This window comes from the organism of the source record quoted next, mitochondrion (genome assembly GCF_042453785.1).
Source record: "Malus x domestica mitochondrion, complete genome".
NCBI lineage: Eukaryota > Viridiplantae > Streptophyta > Magnoliopsida > Rosales > Rosaceae > Malus > Malus domestica.
Genome location: NC_018554.1, coordinates 287,501 through 309,894, shown reverse-complemented (window position 1 = coordinate 309,894; position 22,394 = coordinate 287,501). Strand labels below are relative to the sequence as shown.

Genomic DNA, 22,394 nt, shown 5'->3' with positions numbered 1-22,394 from the left:
CCCAACCCACAGCATAGTGTGGAATCTGGATCGTTTCATTGAGCACCATTTCATTTAGATATAAAGGTGTTCTGACTCTATTGGATCAAGTCATAACCTACGCCTTAGTATGGAGAGACCAAGCTCTATTTCAGAGATTGGACTCTCTTTACTTTGATTAGCCCCTACTAGCGTAGTATGAGTTCTACGTTACTAAACGAAGAATTGGGTGATATCAAATCCTATGTCCAAAAGTGTAGCACCATTATCTGATCAAGCTAAAGAAAGACTTCAGGCCAAATTCGATATGAAGGAAAGGTTGAAACGACAAGAAGAGCGCTTAGTGAGGAGACAGCACCGGAGGGAGGAAATTCCCGCGAATAAGGTAGTTTACTTGCTTAGTGCTTGCCCTAAGGGGATCCCCCTTTGCGCTATGTAGGTTCAACTACCCTTTGATGTGGGCCCTCTCATTCCTTCCAAATCTAAGGGTTGAGGACCTCTTCATACGAATCTTTCTATTTCCTCTTAATGCTTCGAGCCACTGTCTCTTGAAGCCTTTGTAGCTGTTCCTGGACTTTGGATAGGTTCACCAAGTGGATTTTGAAAGAAAGGTTGTTGGCAAAAGCCCGGGTTAGGTGTGAAAGGTATTCGGTTGCCACCAGCTCTTAAGCACACCCATTGGCATTGACTGCATGGGATCGAAAGATTTTCGGTTTTGTGGACGTGTCCATAACTTTATCATGGATCTAATTTGGATGAATACACGGGAAGCCCAGAGACCTCATTTGGCATTGTGCGGCTTCCTTAGTGCAAGCACTAAGTAAGCAAGCTACCTCTCCCTATGGTCGAGCAAGTAAACTACCTTACTCTAACAAGTAGTAAACTACCCCCTTCATGCTTCAAAGGGAGTTTTCTTCATTGACCCCGGCCACGACCATCCTTAAATTGACTGAAATACATTCTTTCTTGGGGGACCACGCCCTCGGGAGAAACTAGCGATGATTGCCTCTCAATGGAATTCGTCTTCGGGGGATATTTCTTTGAGAAGAATGCAATTTCAATATAAGAATTTAGCCAGATTCAGAATCAACATTAGAGAACCAGACCTTATAGATTATCCCCCTACTCTTTCCCCTTTCTCTAATAATAAGGTAAGCTCGTTGGATCCTCCTCATCCTCGGAACTAAAAAAAAGAGTTTGAACTCTCTTCGTCTTCTTCTTTGTCTCCATTTCCAGCTTCCTCCCCTTCACCTTTTTCTTTCCCCCCCTACTTCTTGAAGGATGGTCAATTTCCATCCCCTTTATTTTACTTTCCTCCTCATCAGAAATTACTTTCATCGGTGTCGTAAGGCGACGCGATCCCGGTGTCTCGTCACTTTGACCCCCTGTTCTCTTCTCCCGTTCTTCATGTCCTAAAAAAAAAAGAATATCTATATGAAGAGAAAGCATATCAAGCCGGATTGAAGGCTTATATGTAGTACCTTCACCCGTTGTTGTCTCGGGATCTTGAGTCCTTTCCTCTCCTTGACTTGTATTAGTAGGGCGTTCTTCATCTAAAGGCTCTTCATATCATGAACTTGTCCAAGCCAAACTCTTCTTGTTGTTGCGGGAGAAGGTTCTGGTAAGCTCGTCAGGTGCTGGCGTAAGTAGTAACTCCTACCGTTGCTAAAGCTTTCTCTTTAAGGCTTTTCACTCCGATTATCGTTATTCAAGCGGTATCGCGGAGAATCTTTCCTTTCGTCCTTCTGGCAAGGGTTTGAAGAGGGGCTTGGTAGCTAGGAAAGTAAAGTCAGGAAGGAGGGCGCTGTACTATTGGGCAAGTAGCGGTTGTAGTCTCGGCTTTCTTGTAGCTTTGGGGATTTTTTTATACTACTTTAGGATTAAAAAAAGGCTTCAAGCTCAAGTGCAAGCGGAGTAAACTTGTTCAGCTTTACTGCAAGTCTAAAGAAAGGGAGGGGCAAAGTCCACTCGCTATTAGCTCGCTTAAATCTCTTCACTCGCATAGTAAACTGCGCTCGCCCTAGTAAAATCCAGATCTTGTTCCTTTGCGAGCGGAAGTCAGAACGAATACCGAGACTCCTTTCTTTTACGCCTTATTAGTTATGAAAGCGGATCGCTTTGTTTGTAATGCAAAGGAAAGAGAAGGCGGCTGTGGAGATAGAGTCTTTACGGCAAGTGAAACATTCTATCTTTGTCAGGCTTAAGGTAAAGGGAATGAGAGAAAGAATGTTCTTGTTTCCGGGCATATCGATGGGAATAAGAGCAGGCGGTAAGTGAGGCAATTCCTTCCGGTAGTGGATGCGGGTAAATCACAGTAAAATCTATCTTTTCGGAAGCGAAGTCGTAACTTATACCGTTCGAAAGGCGCCCCAGCCCTTATGGAAAAATAGATAGAACCGTTCTTTCTTTGCGGTTACGATAAGCAAGTCTATTAGTACACAACACTCGTTTATAAAAGGCGAATAACTGACTTTACTGACGAGCGTGAGAGCGATGCGCTTTGTCTTTTGGTTTTGAACTTATAAGAGCTTTTAAGTCGGAACTCAAAGCTAGTGCGTTAAGCAAGCTTGTTTGTTGTAAGGCTATCGGATTAGAGAATTCCCTCTTTTTTGCTCGCATCGTGATCGATGTAGATTCTTCCTCTCCAGAGCCCCGACCAGTCTTGACTGAAAAGCTTTCAGACCGCAAGTTATACTAGCAACTTGCTGTGTCATGTCCATTCTCGTTACACATATGATATGGTACCTCTTTATCCTGAGATCTCTTTTGCTACTGGTGCAATCACCTCTCACGAGGTTGAAGCTGAGCCAAAATCTGTCCCACTAACCTGGCGGGTGAAATGTCTGGGGTGACATGTGCATTCCGAAATATTTCCATCAGGTGGTGCTCTGAAGTTAAAAGAAGACCTAAGATCGAAATTAGGGCAGGGGCTTTGTTAAGCTGTTCGGCCGCATTCTATTCCGACCTCTGGATTGCCTACCAAATGGAGATCGAGGAAGTCAAGACCAGGCAGCCCCTTCAAAAGAGCCAGTGGGATTTCCTTTCCCAAGCACAAACAGCCACCAATTCAAAAGAATGTTTAAGACGGAAGAGCGGTTCCGGATTCTATTAATAGCTAACTAAGTCCCGATTCATCACTATCCAATTATCAAGCTCTCAAACCAGCACACTCGCTCGCCAACCGGTCGTGTCCCTTCATTCGCCCTTTACTAATAACTAAGACTAATCCGGCTCGCTTCTTCATTCCCGCCCCTCCTCAATCTCTTAAGCTTGCCCTTCAAAAGCTTGCTTGTCTTATCCTTATGATTAGTTCCCTGCATGCCCAGGGGGTTTTAGCAACTTGTTGAGTTTCAACGGCACTTTATTTACTAAAAGGGTCTTGCAACGAAAAATCTTTGACTAAAAAAGGAAAAGGCAATAATGCAACTTTTGATGTCCATTTTATTAGGGTTGCATTGAAAATTCCCGAGAAAATGAAAGTCTTCCGCTTTTCATGGTCATTTTCGTACTGAAAAGCTGTTGCATCCCAAAAAGCCCTATATTATCAAGGGGTTTATGCTAGTTTTTCTTATAAAGAAGGAAGGACGCGTGGATTTATCTGCCATGTCTGCTCGTTGTTTGCTTGCTTACCATCATCCATATGGTGGCTATATGTAAAAAATATCCATTCATTACGAAGGTTCTCTACCTTAGTAAGGATAGGTGGTGCAGGTTATAGGGTCCTTGCCAAACTCAGTCATACAAGATCTCGTCACTTTGAGCGGGTTCTTGCTATGTACACCAAGCCTCGGGGTCACAATGACTATCCATTAGAATTGTGGCTTGGCAGAGTGAGCTTTCGCTTCCTTATCTTCGAGGTTCATTATCTCCTTCCTTCCCTTCTTAAAGAGACGAAACCTTCGGATTTTAAGGTGGCTCCTGATGAATTATTTCCAACAAAAAGAGTCCGGGACTTCCTTGAGTGGTCTTTGCTCAGAAACTGGATGAAGGATTGGCTTCGGTACGTCCATTGGTACTGGAGACTGGAGTGTCGCGAATTCACCGGATGTTTCCTTAAGTGACTTCTTTTCCGCATCAGTCTATGAGAAATCATGGAGGATCAGACGCGAATCGAGTGAGCTCATTCGCTTTGGTCTTCTTTGGAAGATCTATGATTTGGTAGCAGAGAAGGGTGTAGCTTGGAGCCCGCCATGTCTTCAAGAACACCTTCCTGGATTTCGGGGATGGTTACTAGGAGGAGTCTCTGGCATGGATTTCTTAGTCGAGTCCGATGGTTTAACCGGGCAAAGGGATCATCATAAGACTTTAAGCGCACCTGGGGCCCTTAAAGCAATTAATAAACGATACCGAATTAACTGATAAAGAGACGGAACTAACAACTGCCGTAATGAACCTAAACTAAAGATGGAAAGAGTCACTCACTGAATACCTATTTATTAAAGAAGACTGAGCTAGTCCTAAAGCCGAAAGACGAAGGCAGCAAGGCGAAAGGAACAAGGATTGTTTGTTACACGACTTATCCATTTAACCGGCTAGCCTTGCGAACGATTTCCTTTGGTTGCTATCCCCCGCTCTTGAAGGATTGGATTTGGTGGAATCATCTGGGTTTAAAAAGCTTTTGTCCGCTTGAAAGGTTTTCGTTGTTCTTGGCTGTTTCAATCTTTCTTTTTTGGTCGAGCGAGCAAACTACCTTTCATAACCTTACTTCCCCGGCTTTCCGGTAAGGATTTCTCTTCCTTAGCGTTCACATTAAACAATTAAACCTATTCCTAAAGTGGAAGGCTTCGATCCGTATAGCGCGGGATGATGGATATCTTGAGTTAATAGAGCCAACCAAAGCTTGCTTACTTAGTGTGTAAAGATTACAGCTCCGGAAGATACCGGGCATCTGTGAAAGCGTCTGCACTCTCCTCATTCTACTCAGAAGGAGCTCCAATTCCTATTGGTTTTGGCAGAGGCAAGAAAGAAAGAAGCTAGGCTTCACCCAATCTTCCAATCAAAATCTTACGCCGAGAGGGCAAAAAGCTATAGGGAAATCGATCGATAGGATTGCATCCCTGGCCATAAACCGTAGAAACGTCCAGAAATGGTCATACAATCAATTTAGCTATCTGGACCTAGCTCGATATCAGTAGAAGATAGAGCCGCTAGCTCGACTGGGGATGGTTACGTGCTTGTCTGAGAGGAAATGGGCGGGGCAACTCGACCGTAGGGAGAGGGAGAAGCTAGTGTAGGGACGAGGGTGACCTAGTGTAGGACGAGAGTAACCTCCCCTTTTCTTCGTAACGAGTGTTCCCCGAGCAGCGGAGCATTTATGAGTGGATGTAGCTGTGATAGCTTAGAGTTTCACTGATTGGTATGCCAAAAGACTTTTTATAATATCTTATAAAAAGAGAGTTACTAAGAGTATTGCTAGAAATTATACGTAAGATAATAGAAGTCAAACTCTTTTGCAGCTCTGGAGAAGGGGTAGCAAGTCGGAGACTCCCATGGATTGATCTATAACAACTACTGTGCCCGAAGCGCCTGCATTTAGACCGGTCGCAGTTTAAGGTGAAGGTTCAATTGATCTTGCCTTGTAGGTAGGCAGCGCCTCGAGAAAGACCATAAACATAAAAAAGAGGAACTCAAGCAGAGGCTGAAAGGCCCTTTCTCTTTCCTTACCGTCTAGCGATACCATTTACATTTGTAGGAATGCATGGGACTACTTTCTATAAAGCACTTTAGGTGGCTCTACTACTTCCATAGGCGGCCGGAGGAGCTGAATAGGCGGCAGGAGGAGGAGCTGCTAGCCCAGCTGTAGACTTCAATGTAGAGGTTGGGAAACTATGTGCTGCGCATAAATCACCGAAGGATGCCATCAGACGATCAAAAGATTCAGGATCAAGCGGAGGTTTCTATTCCACTACTAGAATGGCACTAATGAAATGATGACTTTATCTTAATTAATACCTTCCCCTTTCTTTGGTAATGGCAGCCACGAGCTAAGCGAGGAAGTCTCCCTAACTCTGCAATTTCTGATTCGATCGGGGATCCTTTTACTGGTATTGATCGGAATGCTGTGGAATAACTAAGTCACTTGCTTTAGCTGCCGTAAGATATTGTAGGTACTTAAATGACCGGGTGCCATAAAATAGCATTACTTTCATATTCATATCGGGGAAAGTAGCGGGGGCAAGAACAGTGGCAAGAGGTTCTTTCTCTCCTTTTTCCCTTCTTTTCTACGGGGACGGCTAAAGCAGCAGAGAACCGACTGGCTGCGTGCATTCCCTCCACAACACCCAACGCAATCAGGATCAGGAGCTATAGCTAGGGATTCTGTGATCAACCGCTTTAACGGAGTGCCCTTACTAGGTCCGAACTCGATGATGGAATGGCTGGGCTGGGCAAGGGCTATGAACGGCGCCTGGAATCAGAGATGAACCAAAACGTCTGTCTCCCTAAGAAAGCTTGCTTGAATAAAGGCTTACAGACGTACTCAGTAAATCCTTTTTTTTACTCGCCCTTGTATTTTCTTGTTTTTTCATTCTTTCTGGTTGTGTGCTCGATCAATCACATAAAGATTCATCGATAAGTACAGGTGAAACCAACCCCCGTCATCCAGAAGAGGAAGTCGATTTCAAGTATTCTTTGGAGTAATGGCCTTCGCGCTCTATTCTAGTCTATTTCTCTTTGGGCACGACTTCCAAGGGAAGGGATTGAGGTGGGCTTTACCTTCACTTTTCTCATTGATTTGTTACTAGGTGGACTGACGACAGCAGCACTAGTTACACCTCTCTCTTAACAGCTAGGCCCTGATTCACAGCCCTAAGTGAAGGGACAATAGCGGACTTTGCCCCATGAAGTAGTTTCTTTTCTTGCATTCCGAGTCAATTCTTTTAAAAATATAAAGTCTAGCTTATTATCCGAATTTTTTTTCCTAAATCTGGAAGATATAATATCTATTTGGGATGAGCAGAGCCGATAGGATGAATCAAAAGAGTTCCGAGCTTACCTGATTGATAGGCCTTTGTACCGCGCACATCACTTAGATGGGCCCCGGAAAGCAACGTAGGAAAGAGCGAAGTGTGAAAATAGGAAATTAAAAAATTCAAAGGGATCAGATTAGATTCGATTTGTACTGGATCTGAAATGAATCCTGTCTATTTCTATCCTAAAACCCCTCAACGACTAGACTTCTGGGTCTTTCAGCCAACTCACTTCGGATATGGTATGGAGTATGCTAATTATTTTTGAGCGAGAGGAACATTGTTTTGAGGGAGGGAAAGCGTGGTTTTCTATTAGACAGAAGTGGCTGGCCCGCAGTCTCCTTCTCATGTACAAATCTACCCGTAGCATAGACTTGATCGATCAGCACATTTCTATCCATGTTGTAGGTTTTTCCTTTGCAGACTTTTTAATATATCAAAAAAGAATAAGGTAGGACTTTGAGGGCTTACTTTGTAGGGCTGAACAAGGAGATAGCACAACCTTGCCCGGTCTTCACACCCGTAAATTTTTTAATGAATGAATCGTATGGGTTGGATTGATACGTCTGCCTTACCAATTCGGCGGGTGCTCGGATTTTCTCATTCGAATAGAAAAGGGGTTCCAAACCTCGATTCCCTTATGTATGTAGGGCGAAGGTGCTGTAATGAACGCAGGTGGTTGGTACAATAGTATAGTAGAACGCGCCTCTTTTGCCGGATCCCACACACCACAACGTTAGATTACAGTACAGCCTGCTTCTCACATCTCTCTTGATCAGCTACTTATTCCCCTCATCCCACATGTTGAAAGAACTATCCGTTGATATCTTAGCCTATATTTAGATCAAGACTTTACTAATAAAATAAGGCTCACTTGCAGCTACTCAAAAAAAGATATGCTCGAATGCTTTTGAGCCTGGCATTTCTATACCGAGTTGTATGCATGTGAAAAGGATGAACAACCCAATAGCAATAGTCTATTACGTGAATAGAGGGGCACCACACACATTAGTGGCCAAAAGGGGAAGAAGCACACTTCTTTATTTTACCCATAAGCTAAGGCATGTGCTTCTCATTGTCCAGGCTTATGACTAACCTCATGCTCCCCGACTCTAAGGGAGAGAATGAATGCACTACTTCTCAGTGCACTTGCAGGGGTCGCTCACACACTCCTTACAAACGGATAGTATTTAGTGCAAGAATGAATTCTTCCTTTCTCTCGGGAGTGGGATGCGAATGCTAAGCCAACAAAATGAGATTCCAGGAACCTTTCTTTGTGACCTTTACCTCCCCTTACTAGATCAAATAGGGCTTATTACTTAATAACCGGGAGAGAAATGCAACTACGGGATAAAAGCTGGGTAGAGTAGAGCCTTTTTTTTTGAGTACCCGAAACCCCAAAACTTTTTTCCAGAGATTCAAATAAATGCATGAGCTATGGTAACCACGCCGCATCCATCGACTTTTATACGAATTTCAATTCGGAAGTTAAGAAAGCATAATTCAAGGTTTTTTAACTGAATAGCAGATTGACCCGGCTTACCATTATATTAAAAAAAATGAAAGCTGCCTGAAGTTGTATCCCGCCTTCTCTAAGAAAGCCTTAACCTTCGGCGAATAGTAATGAGTCTTCACCGGTTCGGTGGCATCTTTGTAAGGATCTTCCTTATGAATCCGGTCTTCTCTCCAGAGGGGCTGCTCAGTCGACTGGTAGAACAAGGTCCCAGGCCTCCCGGCCAACTAGGATGGGACATAAAACGTCTTCAGGTCTTGCACAACCGATATCTCCATTTTTGCCATGGATTTTGTGAGCCCATCAGGAGTGCGCATCGTCTGGACGGGAAGAATTCCATTTCGTGGAAGAAGGCCTTACTCACTTGGGGCCTTTGGACGACTAAGTCAGCTCGGCTTCTCTTTCTGAATCAGATTCACTTCCGACGTGGAGCACACTTGACCCTGCGTCACTTGATGTATCATCGAGGAATAAAAACCTCTTCTGATTCTGCGTTGCTTGCTGCATCGAGAATAGCCTCTCCTTCTGAACCTTCGTCATTCTTTGAGGAAGGAATTGCTGATGATTCCGGCCGGCTCTGTAGTTTCGAGGCTGGCTTAGATCTTTCTGCCGTTTTGGGGAACATCTTGGCCTTAACTTCTGCTTTGGTTGGCTCGGGTCGCAGGGGCAGAAGGCTGACCGACGAACCAGGGTCTAACAGGATGCGATTGACCTTGTGATTGTAAATCTCCCCGTTGGGACGATTGTGTTCAGTTGTTTTCAGCATGAGGTCGTCGTTAGTGAAGGTGACAGCAGCCGAATACTGGGCATACAGGGCCTCCTTCATGTTCACCTCAGCGAACTGGCTTTGATATTTGTCAGGATCCAGCAGCGCCTGGACAAAGGCAGTCCTGATATCGGATGACAGCATCAGGGCATCATACACGCGGCTGGAATCTTCTTCAGGTTTTAGAGGTTAGAGCAGCAGCATGTACTCTTTTGAGATAGCATTTGGTCTTAGGATTGGTACTGACCAAGTGATCAGAGGGCTCAAGGGTGCAACGTGCTAGACCTAAGACTTCAACAGGAGTTWTTTATTTTCCTAATCTTTTGGGAAAACTTTTACTACTAATCCCTCTTCTGGAAAGAGAGTTCCTCTCTCCGTTACACCCATAATGGAGTACGCCCGTTCTTACCTTTGGGGAGTTAAGGTACTAAATTTTACTGGACCGCCTTACTAATAAAGGGGCTTTTCTTATGAAAGAATAAGAACTCCCCTTGAGGGGGAACTTGTTTCACGGGAGTGCCTAAAGGTGTTAAAACAACTATGTAACTTAATGAAGGACTATGGCAGAAAATCCTTAGGCGCTTTGTTGCCCTCTTGGCAGACTATGACCAATTCCAGATCATAAGGGAAAATCCGCTCTATGTGAAAAAGGTGCTTTGCATAAGGTCTAGTTCCTTGGTCACTGGATTGGCGACGGCAAGAGAAGGTGCGTGCAAGCCGTGGTGGACTGGGAGACGCCACGCAAGGTGCAGTAACTACGATTCTTCCTCGGATTTGTCATACTTTTAATTTTTTTTTTATATAATAGAAAAGTATAAAAGTTCATCGGGGGCTTCTCGGGGGATCAGAAGGGCTTAAGCTGCTTTTGCCTTACCTTCTATTAGGGCGAATGAGGGGCGTGTGCAATAGTTTTCTTTCTTTCTCTCGCTCGATCGCTTCAATGCCTATAATTTGAGAGATAAGAGGAAAGCCTTCTCTCGAATTCGAAGATGTGACACAAATAATGACTCTCTTCGCCGGGATGTCAGCAGGTTAGGCAGCTGTAAGGTTTTTTTATATTCGGTGGAAGGCAGGCTGAAACTCTGCCCCAACCAAGTGAAACTAAGGGTCTGAAAGAGTTCACGATCTGATCTATGGCCGCTAAGAATGTCCATTAAAAGGAGCGGGCCGATGGGGTCGTTTTTCAAGCACGAATAGAACGATCGTGAAGGGGGTGCGCAACCTAGAGAGATGGCCGTATCTCTTTGATGAATGTGGTATCGAGGTTCGGTTCATTTGGAAAAGAGGTCAGTCTTAGGGGAGACCATGCGAATGGTTGAATTGATGACCTCGCTTCGATCTCTTCGACTGAACCTGAAGGAGACTTCGATCATTCAACTTTAGCTTCTGAAGGAACCATGTCAATGGCAGTGAATCTTCTCTTTCAGATCCTGGCCTTGGTAGAACTTGTCTTTGATTGGGATTTCGATTGAGGCCGGTTCCTCATGTGCCTAAGAAGCCGAGGCAATCTCGATTTAAGCCAATTCCAGTTTTTCCTACTAAATCTTTTTTATAGTCGATCAAAGGGGAGCATAAGCAAGTTCAGTGGTTGAAACCTCTGTAATCGATGGGAGCAAACTCATATTAGGCACTCCCGCAGCATCAACTGGTACAAGGAAGAGGCACGATAGCGAAGATCAATCCATCTCAATCTACAAAAAGCATTTCCTTGGGAGAAAGACCGCTCGCTCGAAGAAGACTCTTTTAGAGCCTGGTACAAGCTCGATTCGGCAACAAGAGTCGGTTATGGTGGTCGGCTTTCTCGTTCTTGATGGGGTAGGCTTTATAGCGGACCTGCGGGAGGATATTAAATAGATAGTTGCGCTTTCCTTCACTTATAAACTCTACGCCCATTCACTCGTGATTGTCTCCGGCGATTCACCTATTCCAGAGCAGTCTGGTGATTAGCCTATCCCGCACTACTCGAAGCCTTCGTAAACTCATTGTCGGGTTCTATCGTAGTGGAAGTTGCTGTGAGGAGATCCTTGTGCCAGTGAAGATTGCTTCCGGAAATAATAAATAAAAAAACCATTGCTTTCTTTCGGATAGGCGGAAGGATCTATGTCCATCCCCAACTTCCTTTCAATCCACATCGGCAAATTTAGGCTTTCTCTACTGGGAGTCCTCAAAGGAGGAATGGGCATACGCTGGTTCGATAAGCCAAGGAAAAACAACCAAATGAATCTACCGGTGTTAAGCATCTAACTGGCATCTTTTTCTAAAGGCTATAAAGACTTTAAAATGAATACCATTGTTCTTTCTTCGTTAGCAAAAGACGGGACTCCCCTGACAAAGATAGGTGATAAAGTGCTAAGATAAGACGTCAACCACGGGGTTGTTGCGGTTCTAGCTCCCGGCCGATATGGGCTCCCAGAAATTGTTGTCGTTTCAGCCCGTTTCGGTTGAGCGAAGGAACTTCCTAGCTCCGCGCGACTAGCTGATTAGGCTTCCTCTAGAAACAAGTAAACCCGCTCTATGACTACCCAAGAATCCTGTTTTCATTCTTTTTTTGGCACATCCGGACGTTGGAACAAGGCTTAAAAGCGGCATACGCGGGGGTTACCCCATTTGCATTTGCACACCTCCTCCTGAATGAGTTGAGATATCTCCTTTCTTTCAGATGTGTCTACCAATGGTTGGGGACTGGGAGTGGTTTATACTTCATTACAATCATAACCGGGCCAAAGCCAATACACACGGACATCGACGGGCTAAGTGCTAATCTGTGTAACAACGGGTATAGTCGCCGGGTAAGAAAAACTGCCTTATTTGCCAGGGTTGTAGTTCGGACTTTTAGCCGTTGAGCGAGTTTAGCTATCTAAGGTATCCATTGATTTGCTTACTACGGTATCAACAACTGGAATGACAGCCGCTGAGGGCTCGGTTAAGAAGTAGAGTGATCAATATCAGATGTACTTGTTTTGGCTTTTAATTAATTTTTTAAATTCATGGGAAATCCAATTCTTTGTTAACCTCGGCGTGGATGGCTTCCTACTAAATATTCATTCATATTTTATAACCCTAATTTGAATAGAAAGATTAAGGCTCAGATTTGCCAATTGATAGAGAAGCTTGTCCCATCCCAAGCCCAATGTGATCTAAGTAAGACCCTTCGACAGGGCTTCAACGACAAGACAAATATAATTGACTAAGAATAGAAATGCAGGAAGGCTAATCTCTACTTCCTGGCCTTGCTACCACTACCCTACCGTTCAGCAGAAGATGGCCGGGCTGTTCCATTCTCAAACCATTTAGCTAGGGGCGTCACCTCACTCTTTCTTCTTTTTTTCGGTATGCGGTATGCCGCTCCACAAGCAAGGAGCATCCAGCCCATCTTCATCTTGAAAGCTTTAGATCCATCTTGAAAAGTTCTAACGTCAAGACCCCCCCTTCTCTTTTTGGAGAAGATATTTGTTTCCATGAAATCCTGCGGTCATCGGTTTTTTCAGACCAGAGAAAGTTGGACATCAAAAAGAGTTTCTAGTCGTCATGACTCCCTTTGGAAGAGAACAAGCTGCCAGTATTTGAACAGGAATAGAAGATAAGACATCTTTAACAAGTATCAATCTTACTCCAGGTGTGAGTAATCTTCCAACAAAGACTTCTATTTTCCTTCTCACTTTCGGTTCGAAATTTTATTTTAACTTTCCAGAATACAAAAGAGCACCCAGGTAAGTGATTGGGAATCCTTTTGCAAGAGATACCCGAAGTGTTTTGCATCACAATCTTCCTAGCCGCAGTAGTTTTCCTTGAGAGAAACAGAGCACTCTTAGACTTGTTAATGCGCTGACCTGATGAAGCTTCATACTTGTGAAGAAAGCCAAATAGGTTCGAGATAGATCTCTTTGAACCATTGCAGAAAACAAGAGTATCGTCCGCATATAATATAACAAATGAGTGATGAAGATAGATGATCTGCCACAATTGTTAAATCCCAAAAGTTCTTTTTGGAAGAGAGAAGATAAACCCCTGCTAAGTGCTTCCTCCGAAATAATGAAGAGTCTAGGGTTCCAAACCCTGACGAAGTCCTCTTGAGCCTTATAAAGTAAAGAAACCATGATCCATTGACCAATACAGAAAACTTTTTTTTTCAAACAACTTTTTATGAGTAAAATGTAAGTGTTTGAGAAACCAAACTGACCCATGACTTAAAACAGGAAATCCCATTCCAGACGATCGTATGCTTTCATCATATCAAGTTTGAAGATGATATGCCTCCATACGTGTGCCTATCAATTTTTCTCACAAATGGTTATGTTATCAGATATTAAACGATCTTTAACAAACGCACCTTGCTCTTTAGAGATTATGATAGTAAGAAGTCGACTCAGCCTGTTGGATAGGATCTTCGTGATCACCTTGTAACTAAAGTTACAAAGACTGATTGGCCTGAAATCTGAAAAGAAAGGTGGCTGGAGATTCCTTTTTCGAAATAAAGCAATTGCTGTTGCATTGATCGATCTAGGAATGATACCGCCATAAAAAAAAGAAATACAGAACAGCCGCAATCAAATCATTTTTTTTGATGTCCTATACAGTCTGGTAGAAGGTGCCCGAAAATCCATCAGGTTTTGGGGAGCTATGTGGATCTGTCAAGAGAACAGCATCTTTTATGTTTTCTTCCGTCGGAGGTGAACTTAGCATCTCATTTTCCTCAATAGTAACAAGGCTTGGGATGTCTTGTAAGAAGCTATTATCAATGGAGTTGGTTTCAGAAGATAAAACTTACTCAAAAAAACTTCCAACCAGCATCTCCAATTGCATCTTAGTCTTCGACCCATCTTCTAGCTTTATTTTCCGTGTGTCTTCTATGATTATCTTTAGCAACAGTGTGAAAGAACTTAGTGTTCTTATCACCTTCCTGGAGCCACTGAACTCTTGATTTCTGTTTCCAGAAAGTTTCCTCCATGCAAAGCAATCTGTCAAAATCTTCTCGAGCAGCAGTTAAAAAATTGAAGGTAGACTGGTCGATAATATTCTTGAGTCGTCTCTCGCCCAGAGGGAGCTTACCTAAGTTTTCATATAGAAAAAACTTCTATCTGTTCTGCGCTATTCGTTCTTCCGGTTTGTAACTTTGAAACCGGGCGGCAACTGCAAAAGCTGCTTCGGTTTGGGATTAGGAAGGGAGAAGTTTCGACGGCCCTAGCCGAATCCGTACGGCCGGCTGTATCCATCGGGCACCCTTGCCTTTTTTTTGGGGGTCCTCCTAACGCCAGCTGAAGGAGATGGGCCCAGTCCCGTAGAAGGCGAGCTCCATTGGTTGTTGAGGGCCCCGCGTTTGATTGGATGGAGACAGATATATAGAAAGTCTTCAGTGAGGGTGGTTGTAAATCACTAGGTTCAAGGAGTACTAAAAAAAGTGCTAACGGCAGTGGGACGTCTACGGATAATGAGAAGCTTAAAAAATGAAGGAAGAAAGACTTGTTGGGAGAGAAATATGCTATATAAAAGGTGCTTTCAAGCCTGGCTTTGTTGAATTGAAGGGGCCCGCCTCACCTCTCCCCTTCCCCACGAACTCCCGCTGGAATGAGTGGGCCCCGAACGATTTCTACGCTTTCCGAAAAAAATATCTAAAATCATTAAGGGGAAAATACGCCTCCACAATTGAACGAAACGTGGAGGATGTGGGTCCTTTCTCTTTTAGATCTTTGATCATATTGTTTAATTGTTCTATTTCCTTTTTGTCGATCATGAGGATATCTTTAGGCCGGTTATCGCCGCGCCTAAAGGACTCCTCAATGTATTGTTTGGTCATTAAAAAAAGAAAAAATGGCTTCATCCGCGGTGCAATTTTTCATTATATCTGGATGGCGAGATAATTCTATCTTGAAAAGAGACGCAGCCTGGTCCCGGAGTTCTCGGAGCCGAAGATCCTTCGATTCAAACTCCAGTTATCTATTATATTCTTCTTGTGTTACTTGCGATTTCAAGTTTCTTTGCACGTAGTGCCAGTAGTCTCCTTTTTTGTCCAACCGAATAAAGATTTAATCCTTGTCTTCGAGAGGTAAGGACGCTTCTAAACTTTTTTTCTGGAAACCTCAGGACGAGCAGCGGATGCTGCAGGAGCAGCGGTACCGGGGTGATGAGCTTGAGGATCAGGCGTCTCAGGGGGCGAAGGAGTCTCAAGAGGTGTCGGGGGGACTTGCTCGTGCGCTTTTAACGAAAATACTTCCGCGAGATCCTGAGCATTCTTTGGGAAGCTCAAGAGAGCTTTGAGTGTGTCCGAGGATTTGTCATCCGATCCGGATACATTAAAAATTAGACAAGATAAGGCACCAAAACCAAGGCCAAGCGGGAAACAAAGTAGACGCGAAGAAGCCTTATATATATGAGTATATATATAAGAATAAGTGAAATGCTCTTTTCTTTTCTGACTTATATTTTCGAATCGAACAAAAAACACGATAAAAAAAGCCCACTAGAAACTAGAAATATTGAAAAGAGAACGAGAGAGCACGTAGTTATTAATTCATATGTTGATATATGTTCATTCGCTCTGCTCGCGGAGCGGTATACCGAAAAAAAGAAAAGCGTTCTCGGATTTGAACAACTGAGTTGTTATAATTTTGTTTTTTAATACAGTTATTAAAAAACACTTCTTCTATTCCTATGCTATACCGGGCTTGGACCATGTCCCCCTCCTGGCGTTCCCCTAGCGGGTGAACTACCAATAGCGATTGAAGCTCCTTATGCCTGGTTCCGTTCTCCCCTAAAAAGGAAAGCGACTTAGCTACTAGTCCGAAAGCCAGAAGCCGAAGGCCAATGACACTAGCTAACCAACTGAGAGAGCTACCCTAGATAAATTAGTTGCGGCAAGAGCGGCTAGTTCACTAGCTGATAGAGATGCCACAGCTGCTTCTTCAGGAAGAGCTGCAAAGGCGAAGAGCGGATCTAAGCCTAGTAGCTCGGGTCGGGCATGCCCTTTAGGAGGAAAAATTCAGGTTGCTGTTCAAGTTAGTGAAGTTATTTCATTGTAATTAGACCTAACAAGAACGGAATCACGCTCTGTAGGATTTGAACCTACGACATCGGGTTTTGGAGACCCACGTTCTACCGGACTGAACTAAGAGCGCTTTCTTATCACAGTAGATACGACTGTAAAGAAAAGGATTTTTTTTGTACCCTCAATACATCTTGCTTGCATGCATATAGTCTCATTAAAAAAAAAAATTTTTATGTCCCCAATTTGAATCGAATTCAATGGGTCCCTCGTTACTGCCCAGAGGAGAAGTCATAGGTAGGAATGACAGGATTGGGACCCGTGACATTTTGTACCCCAAAAAAAGGCGCTGCCAAGGAGCGCTACATCCCTTTCAATTGGTCTACGATGGTCATTGTAGAGAATCCCTGCCCTGTTTTCCACATCGTTATTTCCTCCATCGATATAAAATTTCTCTTGCCATTTCTTATTTTTGGTCTTTATTGATTTATATACTCATCATCATCCCGCCGCTCCTATCAACGCTTACTTACTTATGAGCAAAAGGGGTTATAAAAAAAATAATCAGCCCTTTGAATAAGCCGATAGAAATAGTTGCATGCAAAAGAGATCCCAATTCCGTCTGTCCGGTTAAGCAAGCCCTGCCGCCAGCTTCCACCCAGACAAAAAACGTGAGCGCCTAGCGCGAAAGGTTGCTTTACAAAATAATAAATATAAGGCGCGTTAGCGCTTTAGTTTTCAAGGGCGGAGCTTGAAGAAGCGAAGCGAGCCTAGAGTAGCAGCCTATTACGTTTGTTTTTGGCCCCTTTACTTGATATTATATTAGTAAAGCGCTAGCGCCCCTATAGACTAAGGCTCTTCTGCTATCAATGAAACCGAAAGAAACACAAAAACCCAGTGCGTTTTGTATAGATCGAGACTTGTAGTTTTATTCTTTACTCATTCCATACTGGGCAGGAAATCGTTCGATAACACTTCTTACTATTTCTCAATGATATCCGATGATCAAGACAATTCCCGCGAAACTCTTTCATTTCATATTTCATAGAAGTTTATTCTTATTCTTACAAAGCAAATAGCATTTCCTATTGATTTGTCCCCTATCCTATAGAGCTGGACCTATTCTGATTCTGAATTATCCGTCGCTACGCTGTTCCCAAGGACTAGCAAAATCGAAATAGCGAAATTCTTGGGTCATCTCAATGGGTTCAGAAACCACACGTTTCTCTGGATCATCATAGCGTACTTCCACATATCCACTCAGAGGAAGATCTTTTCGTAATGGATGACCCTCGAAACCATAATCTGTTGATATACGGCGTAGATCCGGATGATTGATGGAAGAAACACCAAACATATCCCAAACCTCTCGCTCCCACCGGCCGGCTGATGGAAATAGACTGACTACCGGAGATATTCGTGTTACTTCGTCTGCACTGGTTTGTACACGAATGCGTGAATTATACCGAGTACTCAGTAAATTATAGACCACTTCAAATCTTCGTTTTCGAGAAGGATAATCAACTCCGCAAATATCGATCGAAACTTGAACCCTTGTATAGGTATGCAATTTAAGAAAGCACAACAATTGAAATGGGTAGTCCGTATTGGTATCAGACCTATTCCCATGTTCTGATCTTTCCATTTTTTTTACCCATTTCTTGGGTAAAGTCTCCCAACTATATTTAAAAATGAATTGGTTATCCATAATGATTAAAATTCACTTGTAGTTCCGCTTCTTGCTATAACAGAAAGACTTGTCGGAAATCTGGTTGGTCCAGAAAGGCATGGGAGTCTTTGGGCGTATTTCATACGCTATTTCAATTTTTTTTATTTTTCTATTTGAATAGAAATCTCCCTTCCTAATATCTAATATAAAGTGATTGCATTTTTTCGGTCTATATGTAGATGTAGCTAATGAACCAATACCCAATGCTGCGCTAATTGGATGCCCAACATGAGCAGTTCCACCTGAAGCACTGGCTAAGTGAATGGAAAAAAGATAACCAGTTGACGAGGCACAAGGGCGGGTGTAGCTGATTGTACTTCCTCTCTGCCAGACCCAACCCTAAAACTAATAAAAAGAAAGGGGAATCAGAATACATTTCCTCGAGCAAGCAAATCAAGAGAAAAGGGAGAACCAGGCGTAGCCGGACCATCTAAGTATGGGGAGTGCCACTACTGCTTTCATTGTTCTACTATTGAGTGCAAGTCTCGCTCATTGAATTGCCGCGGTGCTGCGGGAATCCCGACCTCCATCTCTATCCGTGCGAGAGTCAGAAGTAGAAAGAGGAATGTTTGACGTAATAAGTAGTGTAGTGAAATCTTTGTCATTGAAGTTTGCTTCTCCAGAGCTAGGAGCTAGAATCGGAACTACCTACTGACCGCCCCTGTAACTGACCGAAGCAACCCCCGGTGCAGATCAGAACGAGAACTCGTTTCCTCTTCGAGCTAAAGCTAGATCCCCCTACTCTGTTTAACGAACCAGGGAAAGGAAAGAGGGGAATCAGGGTTAGCGCAACTGATCGAATGAGGAATCAAAGTTATTAGATTCGCCAGCTTGCTGCCCGAGGAACCCGGTCCCTATTCGCTTACTTGTTCGTTCGATGCGTCGTTTGTGTAACACGTATTGACGAGGTCAGCTTCGGATATTGATTCGAGACAGATTTGGGTATCGGTTTTTGATGGGTCTTGCTTGGCGCCATGCCTTAGAGAGTCGTGCTTGCCCCTCTTCTGGACCCATCATCTGATCTGATCCCACAAATGAAGGTGTAAAGATCATAACTCTAATCTCCGAGGCAGTCAAGCTATTTTGTTCACTCCGTTCTTGCCGGATCTTCAAGCGGGTAGGTAGACTGGTTTCGCAGTACCTTTAGTTCCTATTAGGAAGGCAGGGGAGGTCTTCCGCTCGTGCATGAAGTAGGCTGATCCAACGCAAACGGAGCTAGTTAAGATTCAAGTGTCTCGACCGATCCAACCTGGCATTGGCACATGGACATCGAAAGAAGCAACCACTTGAGATGCTGAACCGACCGACCCTTATTATATTTGTTTGCCGGGCATCTCGCACACAGACTGGTAAGGGAAACTTAATTCCAAGAAATTCATATTCTATAGATATTGGGACCTTTGCCGAAGTCTAGCTCTTGTTTCCCCGGTCACAAAGTCGTGATTAAGTTGTTGACGTGCTCGGCCTGTCGGGTCATCCTGATGTTGGATCGAGCCCAAGTAATTTTATAGAAAGTAGAGCGGTTCACCGCCTATAAACCTGGAATTAGAATCTTTTCCTGATCTTCGTGAGGTTAGTTGTAGCTTTGAGATCTCCTGTGCCGGATTATACGAAATCCTATGAAAAGGACTGGGGTTTTTGTGGCTCAATTAGAGGAATTCAAATCCATTACATTAGCAAGTCTGAAGCATCTCTTGCAGCAAAATCCGAAAATGCATACCTTGTGGGGCCGGCTCCTTCATCTGCTGACCAAAGGGAGGCAGCTTTCCCGTACATGTCTTCTCCGGGCGTAGCCTTAGGAACTTTATGATGTATATATGATGGCTTGCAGATCAATTTTGTTGCTTATTGAGTAGTTGCTTCGCCCCTCGCTTCCATTCACCGGTCGGTGGGGATTTGGTTGATCCTTCTTTTCTTCTGTTGCAGCGGTGCCTGCTTTCTAGAATGTAGGCCTAGTATTAGGCAAAAGCGCCCCTCTAAAGATTTAACTAGCTTGACGCAGGCTCAGTTATTGGGTTAGAGCCCAGTCCCTCAGATGCAGGCGAGAGGGAGGAATGCTTTCTTTCCGAAGGTTATTTACTAGAAGAGAAACCGGGCAATCCCAGCTATTATTTATTGGGTTTACGGGAGATATCCTCTTTCCTCTATTCATGAGCCCAAAAGAGATTTCGACTGGAGCAGACAGCGGCAGCCGCTTTGCGCCAAAGGGATGTAGGGTAGTCCTCTTCCGTACTAAATTAATAAGAGGGAGTAACTTCTTCATCTAATGGCTGTGGCTTGAGAGCTTTTTCATCATACTATAACGAGTGAAAGTGGAGGGATTTTTCGATATTAAGATAAAAGGGTAGGTTGAATTGTAACCACCACATGAGCATGAGAATGAGTTTCTTCGCCCCCGACCATCGGCAGTTCGATCAACGAATGGAAGAGGGGGAGCAGATGCAGATGGATTGGTCGTACCCTTACCCTTGCGGGCCTAAATTATATTAGTAAATAAAGGCACTTCCCGCACTTCGAGCAGTCTACGTGTCTCCTCATTTCAATGATTCCGTACCAACTGTCTATTATGGCAATCCGTTTCCCAACGTACTTCGTTATGACCACCTAGCTCGGATTTTCTTGTTTGCTCTTCTCTTTCACATAAGTTCCCGGCGAGAGGCTGTTAGCAGTCTTTCTTTTGTTTTGGCTGCTCGTAGGGTAGTTCAGTTGCTTATGAGATATCTTAAAAGACTTCTCGGCCAAAACGGGTAACGGCGGCTACTGCCTCGTGCCAATAGGAATGTAGGGCAGCCCTTCGCACTAAACCAATAGAAGAGTGGAGCAGCCCCTCGTATCAATAGAGGTACGACTAGAAAACCTTTCCATTCTTATGGATAGAGGTAGGATTCTGGGTATTTAGTAGAAGAAGATGCGAATGTCTGACCTGACTCTACGAAAAAGATATTTCAAGAAAAGAGAAGCAAGCTTTTTAACGCAGAAGAAGCCCAAGCTTTTAGTTAGTTAAAAGAGGTGTACGGGGCGATACAACCAGCAGGGCTGCAGGCACGAAATGCCGATCAAATCCGTTAAAGGAAGCCTAATCAAAGCAAGCAAACAAGAAGATCTGACTGAGTTGATGATGGACCGGATCTCGAAAGGCGAGAGGCTTTCATAAAGACGTATGAGAAAGGGAGAGTCGAGAGAGGCTTATTGCACGATCCACCCAACTCAGCCAAGCTAATAAATGCTGCATAAGAGAGTGGGAGGCCGGCCCTTGGGGGCGCACACCCATTTAGGAACATATGCAAAGGGGAAAAGAGAGAAGTCAATGGAGAACTACCAAATCCAATGACTTTTATTTGTTCGTACCATTCTGTCATCGATCGCTGGGTTGGTGGGTCGCCCCAAAAAAGCATCGCGAAAGGTCAAGCATATATGTTTTATGAAATGATCAGCGGTCTCATTTATGCGCATCGTGTTCGTGTGTGTTTATTGAGCTTTCTTCACTTCAGCGCCATGCGCTTTGCTTCGCTTTATAGAAGAGAGAGACCGTTTCCTTGAGAGTGAAAAGCAAGCGCAAGCGATAAAAAGGATAGTCCCTCGCGCGTTCGCGCGAACTACTAAAAAATGGTGAGATCATTAGTGAAAGAAGGACCAACGACGATGAAAGAGGAGAAGGGGGAGTCAGTCTTCTTTGAAGATCGAGGAAAAAATAGGACAATTATGCCATTCGGAAGAAGTCTTCTACAGAGGGAAAGCCTGTTACGAGTAAGTGGAGAGGAAAGATCTCCAGAGATTCTTATCTCATTCCATTCCAGTGGCTCGACCAGTAACCAATGGCGAAAACTAAAAAATCCATGGTTTCCCGGTAGAACCCCATTTCGCCCAAGTTGGTGCGAAACCGGAAAAAAGAAGCGGTTTTTCGCACAGCTTGCTCATAGTGCAGGTCCCACTTGTATATCGTATTTGGCCGAAGAAGCATCGGACAGGTTGGAGTTCTTACCTTCTTGGGACTCCATGGACCAAGATCTGCTTTCATTATATGGGCAATACCGATCTACTTTAGTAGATCATATGGATGTAGAAAAAGCTTATGATTTTGATGAAATGGAAACATCTCTTTTCCATTTCTATTTACCTAGTTCATATCTTTGTTTCGTGTGTTCCCGTGAGGAATTCGATCTCTTCAATCTCGGGATACCACCTAAATAACTGCGGCCAGAGAGTTAAATAGGTCAGGAAGAAAGAGTCTGAAGTTGGGTCGGACGACATACATCTTGGAAGGAAGGTTCATTCTTTGAGTCCGATGGTGACTTTTGTTCTACTGCTATCGTCAAGCTTGGACATGGTGCAACAAGAAGAGAATTAGCAGAATAGGATAAAGAATTTTTTATTATCATCTACCTTCTTACCCCACCCACCACCCTGATCCTGAATCTACTTTAGACTAGCTTTACATTACGAAATACCACTCAGGGAGT

The 22,394-nt window shown here is 43.8% G+C and overlaps 1 protein-coding gene and 2 non-coding genes across 3 annotated transcripts, besides 1 other annotated feature; all 3 read right to left on the bottom strand.

Moving 5' to 3' along the window:
* Positions 1-16,260: 16,260 nt before the first annotated feature.
* Positions 16,261-16,652: a sequence feature (horizontally transferred from chloroplast DNA).
* Positions 16,265-16,338, bottom strand: tRNA-Trp (CCA). The gene has a single exon. It is a non-coding gene; the product is annotated as a tRNA-Trp (tRNA).
* Positions 16,504-16,577, bottom strand: tRNA-Pro (GGG). The gene has a single exon. It is a non-coding gene; the product is annotated as a tRNA-Pro (tRNA).
* A 688-nt stretch (positions 16,653-17,340) lies between the features above and the next one.
* Positions 17,341-17,913, bottom strand: nad9 (NADH dehydrogenase subunit 9). Its single transcript has one exon. The coding sequence runs from the start codon at positions 17,911-17,913 to the stop codon at positions 17,341-17,343; it is 573 nt and encodes a 190-aa protein (YP_006666131.1).
* Between the last annotated feature and the right edge of the window lie 4,481 nt (positions 17,914-22,394).